The sequence below is a fragment of the Melozone crissalis genome, unplaced genomic scaffold (assembly GCF_028551555.1).
Source record: "Melozone crissalis strain CALT ecotype California unplaced genomic scaffold, PUWL_Pcris_2 ptg000004l_1, whole genome shotgun sequence".
NCBI lineage: Eukaryota > Metazoa > Chordata > Aves > Passeriformes > Passerellidae > Melozone > Melozone crissalis.
The window spans coordinates 6,916,740-6,938,171 of NW_026535782.1; the positions used below are offsets into that span (position 1 = coordinate 6,916,740).

The window sequence follows — 21,432 nt, forward strand, 5'->3', positions numbered from 1 at the left end:
ACAGAATACTTGTTAGTTTTGATCAGGAAATTTGGTTCTCTTAAGACAGGTAAGGGGAGCTCTTTCCAGATATTTTTTAAATTAATGACAAAAGCCAGAAAGTAAGTGAGAAAAATTGTTCATATGCTTTTCTACTTAAAAGACTAATAGAAAAATATGACTGTCACTGTCATTCACTGAGACTCATAGTTTTCCCTGACTACTTTCTCATGTCTCTGGTATCTGAAGTGTTCACTGTAAAATGGATTATTTGTCTTGCAAATGCCCATGTTTGGGGGTTAAACCACACCTGAGAGGCCTCATTCTCTCTCCTCCCTTATGTGTCCCAGTTTGGCCCCAAAGTGGTGCATGAAGTAGTAATAGAATAATAATACAGGACACTAGAGCCACATGCCTCTGAGTGTTCAGAGGAATGCCAGGACATAATTCCAAAAGTGCATGAAATCAGGCTGCACAGCTTGTTTATAGTGACATTGACAGGACCTACTTGTAAAAGAAATGAGGTTAAAATTAATGACCAGGTGAATCTGCATATGTAATTTATCAGAGCAAGCAACCAATAAAAAAGAATTACTCTAATTAAAGCCAGTAGCACAGGAGGGGAAGGATACTCTTAAGAACCCCCAACAGTATCCAATCAAGCATTGTGTATGTTTAGTCTCCTTGCCTTTAGGTTTAAGCCCCAGTACCCTTTAGGGTAGTGAGGGGCATGGGGTTACTCACCTGTCCCAGCTCAGGTGTTCAGTCACACCACACCACATGCTTGTTTCCCATGAGCAAACAGGCTCTCCTCTGAAGTAAGGGTTATCTGTTTTCACATGTTGGATGTCATCCTAAGCATGCAAGAAACTATATCTGACAGAACTTGCCCTCTTATGTGATCAGCTTGCACTGTTTTCAAAGAGCTCCACTGAAACCGGAGTGAACACGAAGTGATGGATATTTATTTTTCCCTCTTTCCTAATAGTTTGTCAGTAGACATGTTCTGGGAACAGGTTTCCTTTTAGTGCAGGTTTCAATGGTTCTGTTCCTGCCCTTGGTGGCAGGTGCCAGCTGGGGAGGGGATGCCAGGCCCTGAGCACTTTGAACAAGAAGCACCAACACAAGATGTTCTCTAAATATTTTCTCGCAGTACTGTTTTTAGTATCTGGTGAGGATGCAGTGGGATCACTGTGCTCACAGTCCCAGTGAATTACCACCATGACAGAATTTTTCTCTCCAGCCACAGATAAATCAGCAGTGGCCAGTTGAGTCGGGTTTGCAATGAGCTCCTGACTCTCCTTTGGCTGCTGTTTCTTCTGTTCTTTGCCCTTCCTGTAATACTGAATGCACAACCCAGTTGATCTATGGATCAATGTTATCCAGAGCCTTGGAGAGGTGAGGAATGACTGCAGGGACAATTCTCCTTACAGGTCACCTCCCACCTCTGGGGAAGGCTGCAGGAACACCACACACAAGGTGAACAGGGAAAGGGAAAAGGGCTCAAGACATGCACTGCAACAGAGCAGTGTGCAGCAGGAATGCAGCTGTGTCAATAATACTTACAGAGCCAGGATTTTGCATCATCCTGAAGGAAACAAATGCCACAAAAGCTGCAAAGAAAACCCCCTCCTTAAAAATTCAGTGATGAGAAAGTAGACTTACATTATTAACAAAGCACAGTTTTAATAGAAATGTTTAGGCTTACATTTCAAAATTACTTACAAATAAACGTAATCACAATGTATATATTCTTTTCTTTAAAAAAAAACCAACCATATTCATTCTAACATAATATATATTTTCTGAGTTATAAAATCCCATATAAATAGCAAATTCTTCTCAGTACACAGATTACAAGAATTCATAGAAACTGGGATGCATATCTGAAAAGAATCCTGAGTATGCATTCCACAACTGGCAGAAAATAGATCAATGCTAGAGTTGGACACAAGAAATGCTGTTGTCCCAGTATGTAATTTTCCAAAAAGAAAGAAACAAACAAAAAACACAAAAAAAACCAAACAAAAAACTGAGAACTTTTTGGTTGCTCAACCTTGTTCAGCTCCCTAGACTCAGGAATGGCTCTGGATGCTCCACTCCCTGAGGTTTTTGGGAGCACCCTGTGGATTCTTCTGGCATCAAAAAAAGAAGTGTCTGTCTTCAGGAGGACAGAAATAAGGCACGTCCTTAGAGCAGGTCAGTGTGGGCTGTAAGCAGCAGCTTGCACTTACAGCCAGAAAGTAGCAAAAAGTGACTCTTGAATGATGATGTGTAGAAACAAATTTGGAAGAGGCAGCCAGTTCTTACACTCCTCAAGGTTCCCCTGATTATCCCCCCAAACAACACAAATTCCAACAAGAATGAGTAAGTGGAAACTTTGCATGTTAGAAAAATCAAAGCAAAAGCTCCCCTTTTTTTAGACTGAGGTAAGCAAACAAGCAAGTTGGACTAAGAGCAAGTCATAGCAGCATTTAGACCAGAGCAGTGACCCCGTGCTTTCCCTTCTCTCTTCCCAGAGAGCTGCCCAAGGGAGTTTTGTGCCTGGCACTGTTCCCAGCCCAGTGCTGTGACTGCAGCGCTGCACGAGGGCACCGACGTGAGGAGGCCTCACCGTGTGTTTAACCTGGAGCTATTTTATTAGAGTAGCACAATGGGGTTTTTTTCTGGTCATAATGGAAAAAAAAAGTCATTTATTCATGGAAGAAACACAGACAATTCTGCCTGTTGTTTTAAAGAGTAATGTAGTAATTACATATTCCTTTAAACAGTGCTGTTAGATGATGTTTTTTCACAGGGTCACGAGCTCTGACATTACTAAACCATGAATCACAGGAGCAAACTCATACATGCAAAGTGCAGTAAGCACACAGAGGCTTAAATTTTGCTTCTTATTAGAGTGTCAACTCATAGAGATAATGAAGTAAATTAGAGCCACTTATAATACTGGCTTATTCCCAGTTTAACTGGGATCAAAAACTGAATGAACGATGTTATACCTAAGTTGAGCCATAGTTGCAGAGAGCAGAACTTCACAGGTAAACAACAGATCCATGATAGCATTTTAGAATCAGAAATTCCCAACAGTTTTCTGTCCTTTCAAATATTAAAAATAACTTCTTTCTTCTTGGCATCCTATGAATACTCTCATGGTAATTTTCTTCCTGCTTTAGGTTAAAAATAACAGGAAGAAGAAGTTGTAAATATTGCACAGTATGTTAAGATGGAAGACTAGAAAAAAAATGGCACTTGCAGGGTGACTTTTCAGTCCAAAGAAAAGCTCTTCATTTTTTCTGCTAATTCCTGTCTCATTTCTATGTGTTTTTTCAGGTTTTGCACTTCATGGGGCAGGTTGATGTCCCACACTGACACGCAGGATTGTAACTCTGGGGAAAAAAAATGAGAATTTGAAAACTGCAACAGAGATGAGTTACTGCATGATTAGAAATTATTTTGCTTATCTGCTTGTTCTCAATTACTCATAAATTTACCCAATGAAGCATGATCATTAAGACCCAGAAGACAAATTCCATGACACTTTGTGTGTGAGGTGATGCAGTTATGTGTTACAAGCTGTTTGTATTTGCACAATGATTTGCATTCTAGTTCCTAAATTTAGACTATACCATTTAAAAGTACTTGAAAAAAACCCATTTCTGGTGCCCATGGGCATTAAGGAACTGATCTGAGCTACAGTTAATGCCAATACTGAGGTGCTGCTAAAATTTCATCTCTCTTTCCAAGCAGATATACCCCAATGCCTATGAGACTCAAACCACATTCACTGTAAAATAAAAATTGATTTCATTTAAGTAGTGAATATATTGAGAAAAGGTCACTTCCTCAGTCTCCATTCATGCAAACAACTCTTTGTTCATGAAGAATTCACACTGGTTTTAGTGGAATAGGGACAACTGAGAACACTTACATGAACTGAGGCTTACAAACTAAGGCCCCAAGCATTCTGGAGTCCCTGATTCTTCTCTGTAATTAATGTCATTCTTAAATAAAATAAAAATGCTAACAAGCCGATAAATGTTCTTATGGTTCAGAAATTGGGGAATACCACAATGTAAACACAATGCTCCAAAGTTTGACTCATTTCAGTCAGCTCACCCACACTTGCCTCCTTAACTTTATACTGTCATTGCCACATTTCTAGGGGTCACTGAAACTGGGATGAGATAAAGATGAAGAAGGGCATTGATTAGAGCATCAACTTTAACTGTTCTTAGAAAAATCTAAAGAGGCAGCTCTTCTATCTTCCAGCACTTTGCTGTCCTAATTGTCAGGAAACTTTTACCGATGTCTGACCGAAATCTCCCTTGTTGTAACAGAAACCTGTTAGTGCTTATCCTACTCACAGGGAATATGGAGAAGTCTTTATTCTCTTGCTCTTCATTTACATATTTGAAGGCTATTATCATGTCCTCTCTAAGCTTTATTTATATTAACCAATTTAATTCCCTTCAACACTTCCTCACAGGTTGCATTTGTCTCCTCTGGATTATTCCTAATAGTCCAGATCATTCAGCAATAAATGGTTAGGCTCCTCCAGCAGAGGCCATATTAGCACCCAGCAGAGTGTAAGAATTAGCTCATGCCTTATAGACACCACTTTCATGGTGTGAGAATGGTGTTTGCCTCATCTGCACCCACGTGACAGGGCTGATTCATGACCAGCCTCTGATCAATTCTGACCCATTTTCTGCAGCACTGCTGTTTAAGCTGATCATTTCCTCATGCTGGTGCAGCAGATTATTCCTAATTAAATAAAAGGTCTTGCATTTGTCCCTACAGAATTGTATCCTATTTCCTTCCAGACCATTAGTTCTATTTGTCAGGGTCACTTTGAGTTCTAATCCTGCCCTCTGGGGAGCTTGTCTTAGCTGTGAGTTGTCTGCAAAACTAAAAAGTACATTCACTATTCTTTCATTCACATCATCCATGAAAACACTGGGGATTCCTGACCTAGCACAGACACCTCTGGAAATCCATTTGATACATTCTCCAATTAGACAATGACATTTACTCTCCAAATACAGCTTTGAAACAAATTGTATGAAATCCTTCAAGCAGTGGCTTCCTCAGATCCGTTTATGGAAGTTACTTTCAGTTTGTATGACCCCAGATATGCAAAATAAAACAAAAACTACTTAATAGTAGTGTCTCAATAAAATTTTGTCAAATGATGATCAACTCTTCACTCTCAGTGAGTAGTCAAGCACAATAGTGTCTCCTCCACTAATAATACAAGTTAGTAAAACACAATGCAGATACCTTTGTGATATTTGTTGTCTTCGGTGTCACTTTTATAGCAATATCCCAAAACAAGGACAACATTCTTGAGACTCCCTTTTACAAAGAAATAAAATGTCAAATCTTAATTTCAATGTGAACTTTGTAATTCAATACAGAAAGAGTAAATGACATCAAGGCATAAGAGCATAAGAGGACAGAAAGCAGAGTTCAGTCAATCAGACCCTTTATTCAAAACCATTAACCATGAAAAACCCAGACACAAAGACGATATAGTTCCCATCTCCATTTAATGTCAGGGTTTATCAGGGTTCCAAGGCATAAGCACAGGATCAGCCGACCAGCCTGCTGAACAAGCCCAAGAACAAAGCACCCTATTATACAGCACAGGCAGAGGTGGCAGAGTCACAGGAAACATGTCACAGCAAAAGGACAGGCTGCAAGTGAAGTCCCAGTGCACAGCAAACGTACCAGCTCAGTTATGAAAAAAAACAAACCAACCAAATATGACAAAAAACTGAGTAAAAACTATGAACTAAAACTTATGATGGCATATGGGTGGGAAGTGGAAATAGGGGATAGATCATAAGAAGCTGCCTAATGAATAACACAAAAAAAAAGACCTGGAAGACAGGAGTGGTTGGATGACAAAAGGATAAAGAGAATGTGCCAGTGTTTCAATATCAACTTCCTGCTTACTTTCAACAAGTCATGTCTATAAATGTCTTGCAAAGATAGACAGAAGCTGTCACATGTTCTCCTGCCACAGCAGCTCCCTGTTCCTACTGGCAGCACATGAGGGTGGAAAGCCCTTGGCTTTCAGCTGGTAGGGGAATCCAGGGCCCAGCCTGGGTCCCTGGAGAGGAGCAGGCCAGGGAAGGAGCAGCCCCCCTGTGCAGACACCCCACTGCAGCTTCCAGCATGGAGCCTGATGCTCCCAGGGCAGACATGAGCAGGGGAGCAGTTCCTGGGGCATGAAAAGTCTGGAATATGGCTTAACTTTTTGTGTGAAAGCTGCAGTTGGGAAGTTTTCTAACATGCCTGGGACCTCTGCAAGGTAGAGAGAGGTGCTTCCTGCCCCAAGGAGTTCAGCACTATATTCTCCTCTGAAAGTGATGTAAATCTGCTTATAGTAGATGAGGGATGGTGGGAACCATACTCATGCTCCATGATCATATTTTTCATAAATTTAATTTTTTTCTATAGCCAGTCCTATCCATACTCCTTACAAAAGTGATTGGAACTAAAAGATAATGTTTCTTATTTAGACCTTGGTCCTGTCTTACCATATAGAAATCTAAATTTGCACTTGCAAAATAAACAAGAGATTTATATCTAAATTATTCTCTATGGTAAGTCTCATGCCTATTGAACATCAATGTGTTAGGTAACAGAGTTGGAAAACAACATTGTATTTCCATATTCATATATGAAGTTCAGATAAAATTAATGTCTCAAAGTCTGGAAATCTCTTTTTCCTTTTTTACCTCTCCATGACATTATATATTTTAAATATATAATGAAACTATTTCACACAAATTTTATAAAAAATATTTCTCTCTATCTTCTCTTATTTCATATAAGCAATGTGGTACTGTTGAAACACTGCTCAGCAGCCTCAGTGCCATTTTCAGGGATTCCAGTAGAAACCAAGTCCTTGAATTTAGGAAAAAAACCCTAGCCCTTATAAATAATTGCTGCAAAAAGATGATCAAAAGAAAAAAATGCACATCAAACTGCATATATCAATCTTATTTTCTGTTCTTGAGATTTGTGCAAATGAAGCTAAACTCTTCAATATTAATTTTTCTATAAATAAAATTCTGATTAAAAATGTTGATGTGACTGAGCCTCAAGGCTTTTAAATCACACTATTCTATATATTTTCCCAATCAATGACAGCAGCAAGGCAAAAATGACTATGTTTTCATAGCTACTATTCTTTACAAAGTGCTGAAAATGAAATGTCCCTTTAAGATACTAACACTGTAGCCATCAGGCCTAGATGGAATGAGAATGCTGTGCTGTAGCTGGCACCATGAACAGCTGGGCTCTGACCAGACTGTAACACTTGCTGTTTCAGGCAAAGGAAAGCAGAGGAAGGTGAGGTATGTTTGACTCATACCGTGTTGCCAGCACTATGACCTGACTGCAGTCTATGGATTCTTCTGGTGCCAGAAAGGAAGAAACAGCTTGCAGAATAAGTTCCTCCTGGTACAGAGAAAACATCCACAGCCTACAACTGTGATATTTACTAGCAGAATTACAGTATGCTGCTGAATTCACAACAGCTTCAGTGTTTGCTTGTTTTTTTTTGGACAGCAAACACACTTTAAATAACACTGACAGGGAAACTCCAGAGTTTTTTCCAAAACACAGTGGAAAGGGATGGGAATCCACATATTGTGCCACAAAGTACTTTTTGAACTATGTGTATTTTGACTGTATTCACCACAGCAGTACCACAAACTTGAGTTTATATGGCTTTTATTACTTTTGAGAAAGGTGCAGGACAGTGTACAGGTGAAGGAAGCTTCAACAGCCAAGGAGTGTCCCTTCCTCAGCTGCATTCCTGTGGCTGTTGGTGGTCACCACTGAAACCTCACAACTCCTGTCTGCCTAGAGCAGCTCAAAACAACTGTCCCTGATGACAGCAGCAGCACATCTGTACAAGTCCACACCCCAAGTCCAGGTGTGTAGCACTTTACCAGCTCTGCTGTGATCTGCCTGTGACCCAAATCTAAAAGAACCATTCCTGAATGAGGACAGGAGAAGAAAACTAGCCAATAAGCAATGAAAGAAAAATTATTAAAATCCAGTATAGTCCACAGAGAGAAAAGCCATAAGTGTAACACTTGAGATGGAGAAAGAACAAAGGCAGACACATGTAAGAGAAGACAGAGTGACCTGTGACAGGATGGTGAGAGCTGTGCTGAAGCACAGCACAGGGATGCAGGTAAGGTGGGGAGCTCATGTGCAGACCAGTGACCAGCCAGGGAAGAGCTGCTGATTTATGTGGGCACAGGTATTCAGCCTGCTCAGTTTGCACCCTAGAGTCTGACACTGATGGAAGAGGACAGCCGTGGAGTAGCATGAATGAACAAATCCTGGATAATGCTAATCTGTTCCTGGAACACCACAACAAGCAGCACAGAGCAAACCTCAAAGTACTCATCACTTGAAGGTTTTACTTACCCAGCTGAGCTGTTACCATGACTCGAACAGAGTCACAGAACTTGTCTATAACTCGTACAGGACGACGCGTTGACAAATCAAGCAGCAAGATGTGTCCTCCTCCTGTCCCTATCCACAGTGCAGTATTCTTCTGCAGACAAATGGTCTTCACTCTTCCTGAATAAGCCAGTTTGTGTTTTGATTCCTTATTTAATTTTTCCACTTTGTTCCTATAAGTATGGAAAGAATTTGCATTGGAATTTGGTGGCACCTATTCTGCAGCTACTAAAATGACACTCTGAATACGAGATTTTAAGCAATCATTCACCAAGCCAAACACAAAATTCTCATGCAAACACACTGGGAAGAAAACTACTGGACTCCAAAGAGCCATCTGGTCTGCTTCAGAAGACCTTTAAATAGAAGGCAGGAACACTTCTCAGTTCTCCCCCAGCCTGCAGGAGGTTAATGGCACAGCAAAGCACACTTACACCTGCTCCTAACCTCACCATAAAAATAAATGGATGTGGCACGTTAAGGCAGAGCAACAATTTAAATGCAAATGAAAAAGTTGTCACAATTAATAAAAATCTAATTTCCTACTGAATTTGTGCACTGTAAAAAACATTCTTGTTCAGGGGATGCAGGAAGTAGCTGGATTAGCCTTAGTACCTAAAGGACAGCAAAAGACTTTCTTCTTTCTTGAGCTAAATGAGCCTTCTTGACAACATAGAGAAATTGGGAAATACAGTAAGGGTCTTTAAAAAGTGGGATTCTGCATGGAATACTCTGATGTTCTGGGCCAAAAGACAGGATAGGAAATCCAACAAACTGGATAAATGCCTGACTTCTGGCAGGTTAGGGTACCATGCTAGAGAAGGCAATCTGATATTCCCCTTCTTATCCACCAGACCAAAAATCTGAAACAAACCACTTACTTCAGAAAATGTGCACAGTCAATTAATTCAGAAAGTTTTTCTGTTTTCTTGTCCCAGATTTCCACAAAATGGCTGTTTTTCTTTGCCAAGTAGATGGATTTGTCTATTGCTATTGAAATAATGTTTGCATCACTGTAAGCATTATGACAGAACCTAGAAGAGAGAAGAACTCCAGTCAGATACACAGAACATACCTAGCAGAAAACTTCACTACTTTGAGTAGAATTAGCTTCCCTCTGACTGCTGTAGAATCATTCAGCCCTAAAATCAAATTAGGCTAAGATACAACTGAAAGGCTTTGCTTTAATCTTCCTACAGTTCAACATAAATTCTCATAGTAACAGAGTTAGGCTGCTGACATCCTTGGAGGCACATTAATGCTCAAAGTCTATTAATAAATCTTTCTCATCAAACACTGTTTTCCCTGCTCAGGAAAAATTCCCCATAACTTCAGAGTAGGATTTGTCCATGTGAGAATTACATCAAACACTCCCAAACCCTCAGTCAATAATTTCTAAATAGTGAGAATTCAGCAATCAGACATGATTAAATATATATAGGGCAAGGATATGCACACATATACTGACAAACATGGAAGGACAAATACTATGATGAATATGTATGTGTAACTCTAAATAAAGTAAACAGGGCCTGGACTAGGCCAGCTGGAGATGAAAACTCATCAGTTGCATAGATATTGACTTCATCAATCCTCTGTGGAGTAAAAATGTATTTCCTTGCTTAAAAGCAGCAACAAATACTTTCAACATTACTCACTGATACTCCATCTGCATTATGGAAAGAAAAGAAGAGAAACAAGCAAACTCAAAGAATGAGCTCTAGAACAAGACATTACATCAAAGTACTGTCAGAAACCTTTGATGAAAACAAATGAGCCAAATAACATCACTTATAAAAATCAAGAACTTACAGTTGACTTGTCTTTGTTTCAATGAGCTTTTGAACAGAGAAGTCACTGGTTAAGGCAATGATTTTTGTTCCACAGCCTCCCCAGATGACATTTTTTTCAGAGAAGCATGAGGATTCATTTAAGCACATCAGGGGTGTGCTAACATTTCCTATTGTCAGTATCTTCAAAGGTGTAGCACCCTTACACTGCAAAAAAATATATTTTTTTAGAAACAAGGAGGATGCAGACACTCAGAATGCTGTTAAAACAAGGCCACACAGCCTGCTGAATTAAATTTACTCATCCAGATTTTCTGATGACCCAGAACATTTCCAGAACATTACTGACTGAAAAGCACCATATTCCCATTATGGATGTGCCATAGGAGACAGCCTGAGAGCAGAAACAGGCCAGGGCAGGGACTGACACTGTCTGCAACCCCTGGCACAATTCAAGGACTGGCTGGAAAGATACATCTGTGTCTCTGAAGACATCTTACACTGGATTATATTCTAATTCTGAAATGCACTGCAACTCCATAACTGCTCTAAATGCTTGGTCAGGAACTAAACCTTCAGGTGCCAGATGATATAAACAGCTCCCAGCATTTCTTCATCTGTTCTGTGAGGAGAACTCTGATCTACAGAAAATCTAAGCAATATTTTATTTTTGAACATAGCTGTTATATAAAAATTTACTAAATGAGAGGAAAAAGGAGCTATTACAGCAATAAATAAAGGAGGTCAAAACTGTTAGAATATTCTTAACAACAACCAATAATGTCAGTCTCTAGATAGTTTGCCAGGCCTTTCAAAGGAATTTTCCACCTCTTAACTCTTTTGTTTATAGCAGTTATTGTAAAGAGTGAAATTCATCTCAGACTGCAATAGAAAATTAATTTTAGTTTTAGAGAAGCAATTAATTTTAGTTTTAGAGAAGCAGTTAAAAATAAGTGGCATGAAATAAAGCTCTTGGTAGCTGCTTTAGACATTAATGATAACACTCTGTAGAACAGACAGCAGAGTCGTCTACCTTTACTGCTCTGTCTTCAAAAACTGCCAGTTTGCCATCAGCTGTGCCTACCAAGAAGAAATTCTTCTGTTTGCTGAAATAAAATAAAATAATTAATTCTAGAAGTGCCTTAATCAGGTAAGAAAAATTAAAATGAGGAGTCTCTAGTATTTCAAGTATTCAATTAAACACTAAAAGCAAACACAACCCCTGTGATCATGAATGTAGTCCCGAGCTGCACTGGGTGCAAAAGAAAGTGGAAACACAGGCAAAATAAGCAGTTGTCAGAACAAAAGTGCAGTGTGCACAGATGTCATTTTCTGAACACCTCGGTTTAGCAGTGTTCTCAAAATGTAACCCAAAACATTTAAAATTCATTTATACCTTTGCTTTGAAAGAGAATTACAGTACAAACAAGTGACAGAATCTGACATTTTCTGCAGACGATGCCTTCTTGTTTCATCTTCTGTGTTAACTGCCCACAGAGAACCAGACTGGGTTCCTGCTACAATCCAGTTTTCTTTCTCAGTAGGAAGAGTCACTAAGGCCAAACTTATAATTTTACTGTCTGCAATATCCTGAGTCAGAAAAGAAGGAGAAAAACAACTTGGTCATTATTTCAGTAATGGTAAATGCTAGAAATTACTGATGATAAAAATATAGCACAGTCTTCTTGGACTCTGGACAGACCCATGGCCTAATTTCCCCTTTAAGAAATCTAATTCCCTATTAGCAGAATACATCATCAACTGGGCCACCTGTCTTCCAAGTGCTGGGAAGGACCCCTCAAACCGTACACAGGAAAATCTCTCAGCTGAATGCTGACAAAAAAAGTTACTCTTTTATTTATTTAGAATTGAAAAAATGGAACTCTTGCAGTACTAATTGCTAACAATGAAAATAGTGGCCTAATACTTCTTTTTCTCATTTTATTTTTAGAAAAAACAACCCATATAGTTTATACCAAAGCTGGCAATTCAGATGTATCATGGTCAACAGATGGCAGATGGAAATAGAACTGAAACAACTTTGATGATGAATCATGCTCAGTTCTGGCACACATGTTCATCACAGCACATCAGTCCTTGGTAAAATCTTTCCTCTTTGCTGATGGGATAGGATTGAGATGTACAAAATCAAATGAAAAGAACTGGAGGGCATCACCAAAGTGGCACAAGGACATGGCATTTGTGGGAAGTGAGAAGTTGTTAAGAGACAACCTGGATGGTAAAAAGGAGGTAGAGATATGAAGGTCTGCCTAACTATTAACTCCTTTCTGTAGTCTCCATGCTAGAAATAGTTTCCATCTCAGTAGAAGAAAGTAATCCAGCAGTAGAAAGACAGTATTATGAGAAAGTTCAGGCTGGATAACAGAAAAAGAGTAAAAAGCAACTGCTCTTCTACCTCATTTCATGGATACAAAGATGACACACTTATGAGCAATCTTTGTCCTCTCAAAGCTTAGCTTTCCAGAAGTAATATCCTGCTGTAAAAAAGCAATTAATTTTTCTGAAATATATCTGTCTGCCAGAAAAAACAGAATAAATGTCAACTTTCCCACATACCTCACAAGTATGTCCATCTGTGTTTAGGTTAACAAATGAAAGCTGTGCCTTTTCTGTGTTCCCATTTCCTATCCAGACTCCTGCCTTCTTGCAGCTTTGATTGGCAGCCACCATGCACTCTGCTGTAGATGTGCTAGGTATGGAGACATATCTCATCAAACAGATCAGTTCTGCAGAATTCAGGATCTCATAAACCTATGAAGAAAGGCACAGCACACCCATGGTGACAACAATGGCTTGTACAGCAATAAATAACAAGCAACAGATAACAGCATTTTTTAGATATGTATCTCAGCAGGCCTGGTCATTTGTACTGGTGCAGAACACTGTGTAACTGCACTGATATTACTTAACAAAGGCTTTTTGCATAGCTCTAGTAAAGTAATCAGAATTGTAAAAAAAATCAGAAGTAATCTGAATTGTGTTTCACTCCAATTGCTACACAGCAACACAGGAAAATAGCAAGCTAGAACATGTGGTAAGTAGATTTCAATGGAACAGTTTATTCTGGAAGGTAAGAGCAGGCGATATTTCATGGCAGTTTCCATTCCAGAAAAGAACAACACAAAGAAACCTGTGCTTCTCATTAACTGAATGTCTGATTCCTTTTCAGAAACCACAACTTTATACTTGCCATCTATCATAAAAAAGCAAATAAACTAAGTAATACCTGGCAAGATGTTGGTCGTTCCTGAGGGTTTTCCTTCAAACACTTTTTAATTAAGTTTTCAACTTCAGGCCACGGGGAACACCCATATTCTTTGACAGGATCTAGAATGGAAAATTACATAACTTATTAACCAGCATTTACCACAGTTCTAACTAATCTTCTTATTTTTAGAATTTATCTAACTTCTTACTGAGCTGCTCTAAGAAATATCACATTCTTAGGTAAAATGTCAGCATGAACAGCTTGGAATTGCTCATCTACCATTATAGGCTAGAGCATAAAATGCTAGAACTAGACTCCTTTTAATTAATAGCAGTTAAAGGAAATGGATTTTGCTTTATCTTTTTCTTTGATGTCCCTGTGGCTGGGACTGAATCCCAGATATACATGGGCTTCCATTAATGCTGACCATTCAAGGCTATGGGACTTCAGTCAACAGTCTTTCCAATTCCTGCAAACACTGTTTTCCACATTTATTCTTCTGAGTATATGGAATACAGATGGACTTCCAATACAAGATACAGCAAATAGATAAACAACTCCATAAAGCATTTACAAGATATGGAAATTTAAATTCCCACTTAGTGCTTGGAATATGTCTCTTATGACTATAGCTGCTGAGCTCTCTGAGAATAAATCACTCATGATGGTGCCTGTATTGCTTTTCCTTTTAGTTTATCATAATCCACAGCAAATATTCCAGTCCTACCTCAGACAGAGGTAACATTAGTGATGAATACCTGCAAATGAACATAATCAGTGCAGCAAAAGACAGGCACTGTTTGCTTGTGAGACCAGCCAGCCCCTCTTTTGGTGGAAATACAGAAATGATGAGCATAGGTGGAAGGAACTGTACTATCTCCAGAAACTAATACTTCAATTATTCCACAGGGCTTATAGTACAGTCAATACAGCTGCATTTAAGGGATACTTATTCATCAGTTCCTGGGATATCCTCTTCAGGAAGGGGGCAGAAACTGTCTGAGATTACAACTGGACTGTTTTCCTTAAGGAGCAGAAAATGCATGAACACTCTGCCTCTCATAATGGAGAAGCTATGCCAGACTGAGTGATGCAGTTCTTTCCTAAATGGAGCAAAACATTCCTTAAAGAATGTTTCATGAGTACACCCACTATTGTTGGGCAGTAAATAAGAACACCAGACATTCAGCTTGTAGTGCTATAAAAATTAAACAGCTCTCAACACTGGTAGAAGTTGCCCAAGTTATGTTGCCCAGATGACTACATCATGTCCAGCCTGATAGCCTGTTTAATCTTCCTTCCAGCAGCCAATAATTCCATATTGTAATGCAGAAGGAATATGAAGAATGTATTTTTCTAAGTCTCCTTCTATGATCTCTTAGATACAACATAACTCATAATATATGCTATTTCTGGAGGAGGCAGGACAAAAGCTAAAACTTTTAGAAACAAGGCATACCTGGTAATTTTCCTTGTATTGCTAATTCATCAAATTCATTTGGAAACTTCAAGCCTTCCATTATTCTACCTCCTCCTGTTAAAATGTCATAAAGCAGCAAGCCAAATGAATAAACATCAGCTTGCTGATTGTAAATAACATTTCCTCTGGCAACCTCTGGCGCTCGAAATCCTGCAAATAAATCATTCATTAATAAGTATGCTTCATGTCAAGATGAAGCTATCTTTGTACTTTAAAAAGTAAACAATTATTGATAAAAATGGCACAGGAAGTGCAAGGAAAAACAAACTATTTCTGGGCTGGCAACGGCTTGTATTTGGCAGATGTCCGAAAATATCAGCAGTAAGTATAAAAGAAGGGGACAGTACATCGGTTACAGAGCTCCTGCCCCTTTTAATGTAAAATAATTACTTTATCAATGAATGCTGAACATCAAGGGCAAGTCTGCAGTCTCTTTTGATGGACTAACATTTAACACTTGAAGTGACGCTCCCAGGCACAATTTAAAAGACCTGAAGGAACTTTTCAAAGTGATTGAGTTGTTCAGGGCTTTAGAATGGATGCTAATAGGTTCTCTCTAAAGTTGGGGAAGAGTGAAGATATTTATTGTCTTAAAAAAAATTAAGACTTATGTACACTTTACTGGAAATTAAAGCAAAAAATTTTAGCATAGTTATAATTTAGTATAATTTCAATATCACAATAACCATATTAAAATCAGACAACAAAAAAATATTAATGCATGTGATTTAATTTCTTCTTTTTAAACCTTTAATATACTCCTTGATTCTTCTAAAAGGTGTTAAAACATGAACAGGAGGAATGGCCAAGAGGTATAAATCTGGCATCACAACTTGTAATATGATTAGGACTACTTCTTGTGACTTTTGACTAGAATATAGATTTGAGTTACTTCTTACAGACTACATGAAAAATATATTAGCTATTTTTGGACATAATGGACTTTAAATCAAATCCTATTTCCATACCTGGTGTGCCTTCCGAGGTTTTTATTCCCATTCGGCAACAATACTGGGCAATGCCATAGTCAGCTATTTTTGCAATAACAGCTGAATTGGGATATAAGGTAAAGAGCAACACATTGTGAGGCTTTAAATCACGGTAGATGATCATTGCTGAATGCAGGTACCTAGTAATCAAAAAACATTTACTGAAAGCATTCACAAGTTAGGGATGTATCTGTACACACACACAGAGTGCATTATTCTTGTAACAGTAAATTGTGCTTTCAAACATGAAATACTGTGTTAAAAATGTCAAACATCACCAACAAGACACAGCCTTTCTGGATAATGACTTTATAATTGTTCTAAAATACAATTTACTATTTACTACTTTACTATTTACATTGCAGTATTTTAGTACCGAGTTTTATCTGAAGAGTCACTGATAGCTTGAAAAATGCATCTTAAAACCTTAAGCTAAACCCTCTTGCAGGTTTTGTCCTTTTAAAGTCACGCTGCAATGAGGTAAAGTGATTAATGGATTTTCAGAACTTGAAATATGCACTAAATTAATTTCTTTGACATTTCAGTAAGAAATCAACAGCCACATGGAGTCTTGCAATTTCTCTACTTATATGAACATCACTTGTTAGCAGGAACAAAACAGGTAATGAAAGTACACATTACATATCAGCCGATCAACCATAAAAATACAAGAATTTGTCAGAGCCAGGAAATATTCTGCTTGAGATGTGAGAGAACAGAAGCTTTTCATTTGCAGTATATCATCTTTGAAGCTATATCCTGTTTTTACAGCAATGCAGAAGTCCCATTTACCTTAAGCCATCTGCTACATGTAGAGCTATCCTGTGCTGCAGTGTTCTAGTCAAACTTGCATTTTCCTGTTGAAGCAAACGATCAAGAGATCCTTTGAGGGCCAATTCCATCACCAGCATCCGGGGACGGATTGCAGCAGCCAGCAAAGACACCAGACTGGGGTGGTGGAGGTGACAAAGCACTGCAAGCTCCTGCAAATTGTAAAATCATATTAAATACTGCAAAAAGCATAATCTCTACATCTGAAATAAACTGAGGAATGTTTTAGAGCATGGACTTGCAATTTACTTAAAACTCTTTGCTAGGGCTGGTATTCCAAGAGCAGCACTACAGAAAAAAGGCAGGATTCCTTACTTGTCTTAGGAGCCTGAGGGAAGTATGTTTATTGAAAATCTTTACAGCAACCTCTTCACCACCATAGGATGCACGGTACACAGATCCAAAGCCACCATCACCTTTTGAACAATAACATGGAAGAGTACTATTAGGAAAGGGATAACAACCATTTCTCAAAAATAATAGCTGAAAGGGTTGAGTTTTAAAATATGATCCACATATTTTACTGTGTTAAGATTCATGATCAGTAAACTAAACACATAAAACCCAGTGTCCTAGTGCACAAATTAATGGAAAATTCAATACTCAATAACCTGAAATTCAGAAAACTTTAAAATAATACATTTCTTCAGAAAATAAATCTCTAAAATGCTTTTCATACGTTGCAGAACTGACTTCAATAGATTTGCTTACATAATCTCTATAAAAAACCCACACCCTACAAAATAATGCTTACCCAAGAGAAATTCAGGAGCTTCATCAAATTCCAGGTCATCATTGTTCAACATAATATTTCTAGGCAAATCAGCCAGTATCAGATCAGGAGCAATCTGAGCAATTGGAATGGTCTGTCTTGGTTGATCTGGATTCACCAAAAGGTCACCTAAGAAAAACAAAAGAGAAAATGAAAAAGAAAAAGAAAAAAGATATCAGTGAAAATGCACTGAAAGGCATGAAGACCTCTGAGAATGCATAAGACCAATGAACCTAAAATAAGATTAATATATTTGCTTATATATATATATACATATATGTATGTGTATATATACATATATGTGTGTGCATATACATACACATGCATGCACACAGACATACATACTAATTAAGTTTACCATGCAAAATCTTGGCTCTTACATGCTTAAGTATTTTCATGGTTCTATATATGTACCTATCAAATGTGAAAAAAATGGCTACAACCTAACACTAAGCAAGACTAATAATTTTCTGTCTGTAAAAAGAAAGAATGCTGTCAGTATGCAGAATGCCATACTGAATATTGTCTTTTAAATTACTGTGCTATGTGATCCAACCAAGAGATAAAATATTAGTTTTACTACCTGCTGGATTCAGTTCCAAGATTGAAGCTGAGTTATCAGTATTATGACAAAATGATTCTTTCCATTATTGCTATTTTTATATAACTACACAGAGTAGATTCAATCTGTCTCATATTATATTCTTATATATACTAGACAGCTCTGACATAAAAAAACCCCAAGCTGCTTTTGACTTACGCTGCAATTTTTTCTTACAGAAATGAAACACTTTAAAATAACATGAAATACCCAAATGTTATAAAGGGGATGTTGCACAGTATTTGTGTAGATACAAGTGTACCTTTATATACATCTCAAATGGCATAAATATATACCTTCTTCAGCCTTCCTAAGCAAGTCATCAAGTAGTATTTTTTGGTGTTCTTCACCATCTTGAAAGCTGTACAAAGCCCATTTCTTCAACAGTGTTTCCCCTTCACCACAAACATCAATTTCCAACAAACCTGGAAACCATTCTTCCATAAGAGAATCTATGTGATCCACAACTTGCCCCAAAAGGATGCACCCTTTAAGAAACAAAAAGAGGGGAATTACAGACTCAGTCTGCCATACTTCTAATTGCAAAGAACAACTCTATATTCCAAAGGCAGAAGCACAACAAACCAAAATGCCAAGCTGCAATCAAACTGGAGCAAAATTCAGGCTTAGGAATAATTAACCTTTTCTGCAAGAAGGTGCTGTGATTTTCAAAAAACTGTCTGGGTTGTTGTCAAATACTGCTGACTCCACTAGACAATAAGCCTCAGGAGACCAGTTCAAGTAGATGCCTTGTCTCCAGTACATTCTGTTAGGACGAAGAGCTCGCTCTAGAAAACACAAAATTAGATTAAAAGTCTGATCTCTAATATTAATGTCAATTTAAAAATATTTAGAATAATTCATAGTACTTTGAATATATAACTATGATTGTAGGGTTATACTTACCCAAATAACAAACAAAATAAAGGCTACAACCTTGCAGGCAGCACAAAAACTAAATATATGTCAACTTGTGTTCGGTTCTAGAAGGCATTACAGAAATGCTTAGGTACGTTCAGGTTCAAGCACAGAGTATCTCAGGCAAAATATGAAAAAAAGCTGTGATTTAAAGTTTTCCTGTCACACACTCATAAAATAGCAGGATGCAACTGGAATTTGATGCTCAGAAAACTCAAAATGCCAGGAAATCAGGCATTTACAAGTGATATTTGTAGAGTATTACCATATGAAAGCATGGAATTCTTGGGAAAAAAGTGAAGACATATCCCCTCTTTCTGATAAAAGCGAAGTTTTGAGACTTAAATAAAGAGAGAATTAATGAACCTGAAGAAAAACAGTTTGTTTTTCTGTGTGGAAGACATATCCCTTCCTGTATCCTTTGTGGAATCAAATAGCAGCAAACATAAGGATTTCCCCTGTCTCTAGCATGTGAAGGGGAGAAATGGACCCTTTACAACCTTTATTTTCTTTAACACACAACTGCAAGATCAGGCACTATCTGTTCCTGTATACTTCTAAATTACAAAAATGACCACTGTCTTTTTCTTACAGCTGTGAAGTGTTCAGAATTTAGCTAAAGCAAAACAGTGTTGGGGACTAAAGCTTTAACAGGCAGGTGTTGGCATTCAAGGCAAACTTGCACACTATTCCTTTTGAAGATAAAGATTTGTACCTCTTCCTGAGAGCATGTAAGGAGATATCTCAAGCAACCTGTTGATGAGCCTGGACCAAAATCCCATGGGAAAGTATGGCATCTCATAAAGCCTGATGATAATTTCAGAATTTTCACAGTGAGGAAGCTCTATAACAGGTCTGTGATCAGACAAGCTGAAAGAAGAAAAATATTAAGAAAGTATTGGATGATGTTATATATCTGAGCTTGTGACATATATTATGTGTAATGTAAAATGCATGATTTATTAATGAGTGCATGATTCAGATGGTCAGGGAGCTACCAGAAAGTGTGTTTGTTTATTATGCTTGCTTGTGTCAAAGTGAAGTTCTGACTGTAATATAAACCCAACAGTGGCTCGCTAATGGATCATTAGATATTTAATGGAAATATGAGAAAAAGCTGAGACATACAAAAGGCAGGTAAGATATTCAGATAAAATCTTCCTATCCCAGGGCTTTGAAGGACATAAAAATCCTAATCAGTGCAGCCATGCATGCAACACTCTCTCCACTAGGCAACATAAACATTACCAAACACATTAGGGAAATCTGTAACTGAGGCACAGAAACTGAGTTATTTGCTTCAGATAAAACAAAAATACCACATTCAAAATCATGACACTTTTTTGTCACCACATTTAGTATGTAAAATTTTTGAAGCAGGTAGTGCCTCTGAGTAACTTGTGAGTGGTTCTCACTTCATGCAAATAAGTTATGGAAATGTTTTGTTATCTTTTAAACTTCAATAAATATCTGTAATGCTGGCACAGTGCTCTGAAGCTAAATCATAACCTCCTTGCTGTAGTCTTGAAGCATGGTAACTGTAAAAGAAGTGCTATCCTCATAAAATATTCTATCCTTTATAGTTTCCATTTACCTACCATGTTGATACATAAGCTTTATCTGCAACTAGATCAGTTTAACATATCTCTTCTGAAAGCATTTACTAAAATGTAATATACAAAGAGTCTGTCATGCTTTCATGCACCAAATGCTCTGATGATCAGTGAAACTAGTTAGCCTGATGGGAAGTTTCAATTTTGATCTATTTCTACGGCTGTCATTTTTGGGTTTAGCTCCTTGCTTACCTGCTTGGGATTAGTAGTTGGTCCTCTCCTAATGGCAAAGCAATCTGGAACTTTTCCAGAAGCTTAAAGTATTGTGACATATAGATTTTAGGGAACTTGCTCTTCTTCAAAAGGAATTTTTCCACATCTGAACGCTTCACAATTCCCTTAGGGTATTTAGAACAGCCTTCCACTTTCACCATGAGAATCTTTTAAAAAAAGTGAAACAATTTCAGGTGTACATTCATAATTAGATGAAAGTTTCAGAGGTCAGAAAATATGAGTATATATAATAAATTTTGAGAGTGTTTCTAGATCAACATTTCAATGATGGTCTCACTTAAGCAGTCAGTCTGCTTCATATCCAACTTCATATCCACTCACTTGTCTCTGCCATCTGTACCTGGCATACAATTAAAATTCTTCCCCATTCTTACAGCCTTTAGCCCAAAGTTCCAGCTTTCATCCCAACCTGTGGCAACATATTGCAGGATTACCTTGCATCCATGGGGTTTTTCTATTCTACATGTATTCTTGTGTCTGTTGCAGTTTAAATGATATAGGACATT

At 37.9% G+C, this 21,432-nt stretch overlaps 1 protein-coding gene across 2 annotated transcripts in view; it reads right to left on the reverse strand.

Annotated features, from left to right (window-relative positions):
• Window positions 1-1,743: 1,743 nt before the first annotated feature.
• LRRK2 (leucine rich repeat kinase 2) overlaps window positions 1,744-21,432 on the reverse strand; it is a 61,447-nt gene continuing 41,758 nt past the window's right edge. For both annotated transcript variants that reach the window (XM_054273141.1, XM_054273143.1), the window contains 18 exons: window positions 20,885-21,072; window positions 19,795-19,949; window positions 18,803-18,949; window positions 18,458-18,649; window positions 17,543-17,689; window positions 17,104-17,204; window positions 16,750-16,940; window positions 15,937-16,097; window positions 14,948-15,118; window positions 13,507-13,607; window positions 12,837-13,031; window positions 11,656-11,849; window positions 11,293-11,365; window positions 10,282-10,466; window positions 9,351-9,503; window positions 8,434-8,642; window positions 5,260-5,334; window positions 1,744-3,365 (listed from right to left, as the gene is read on the reverse strand). In XM_054273141.1, the coding sequence (XP_054129116.1) occupies window positions 3,244-3,365; window positions 5,260-5,334; window positions 8,434-8,642; window positions 9,351-9,503; window positions 10,282-10,466; window positions 11,293-11,365; window positions 11,656-11,849; window positions 12,837-13,031; window positions 13,507-13,607; window positions 14,948-15,118; window positions 15,937-16,097; window positions 16,750-16,940; window positions 17,104-17,204; window positions 17,543-17,689; window positions 18,458-18,649; window positions 18,803-18,949; window positions 19,795-19,949; window positions 20,885-21,072 (2,760 nt within the window). In that variant the 3' untranslated portion in view covers window positions 1,744-3,243. The remainder of the gene's footprint in view (window positions 3,366-5,259; window positions 5,335-8,433; window positions 8,643-9,350; window positions 9,504-10,281; window positions 10,467-11,292; window positions 11,366-11,655; window positions 11,850-12,836; window positions 13,032-13,506; window positions 13,608-14,947; window positions 15,119-15,936; window positions 16,098-16,749; window positions 16,941-17,103; window positions 17,205-17,542; window positions 17,690-18,457; window positions 18,650-18,802; window positions 18,950-19,794; window positions 19,950-20,884; window positions 21,073-21,432) is intronic.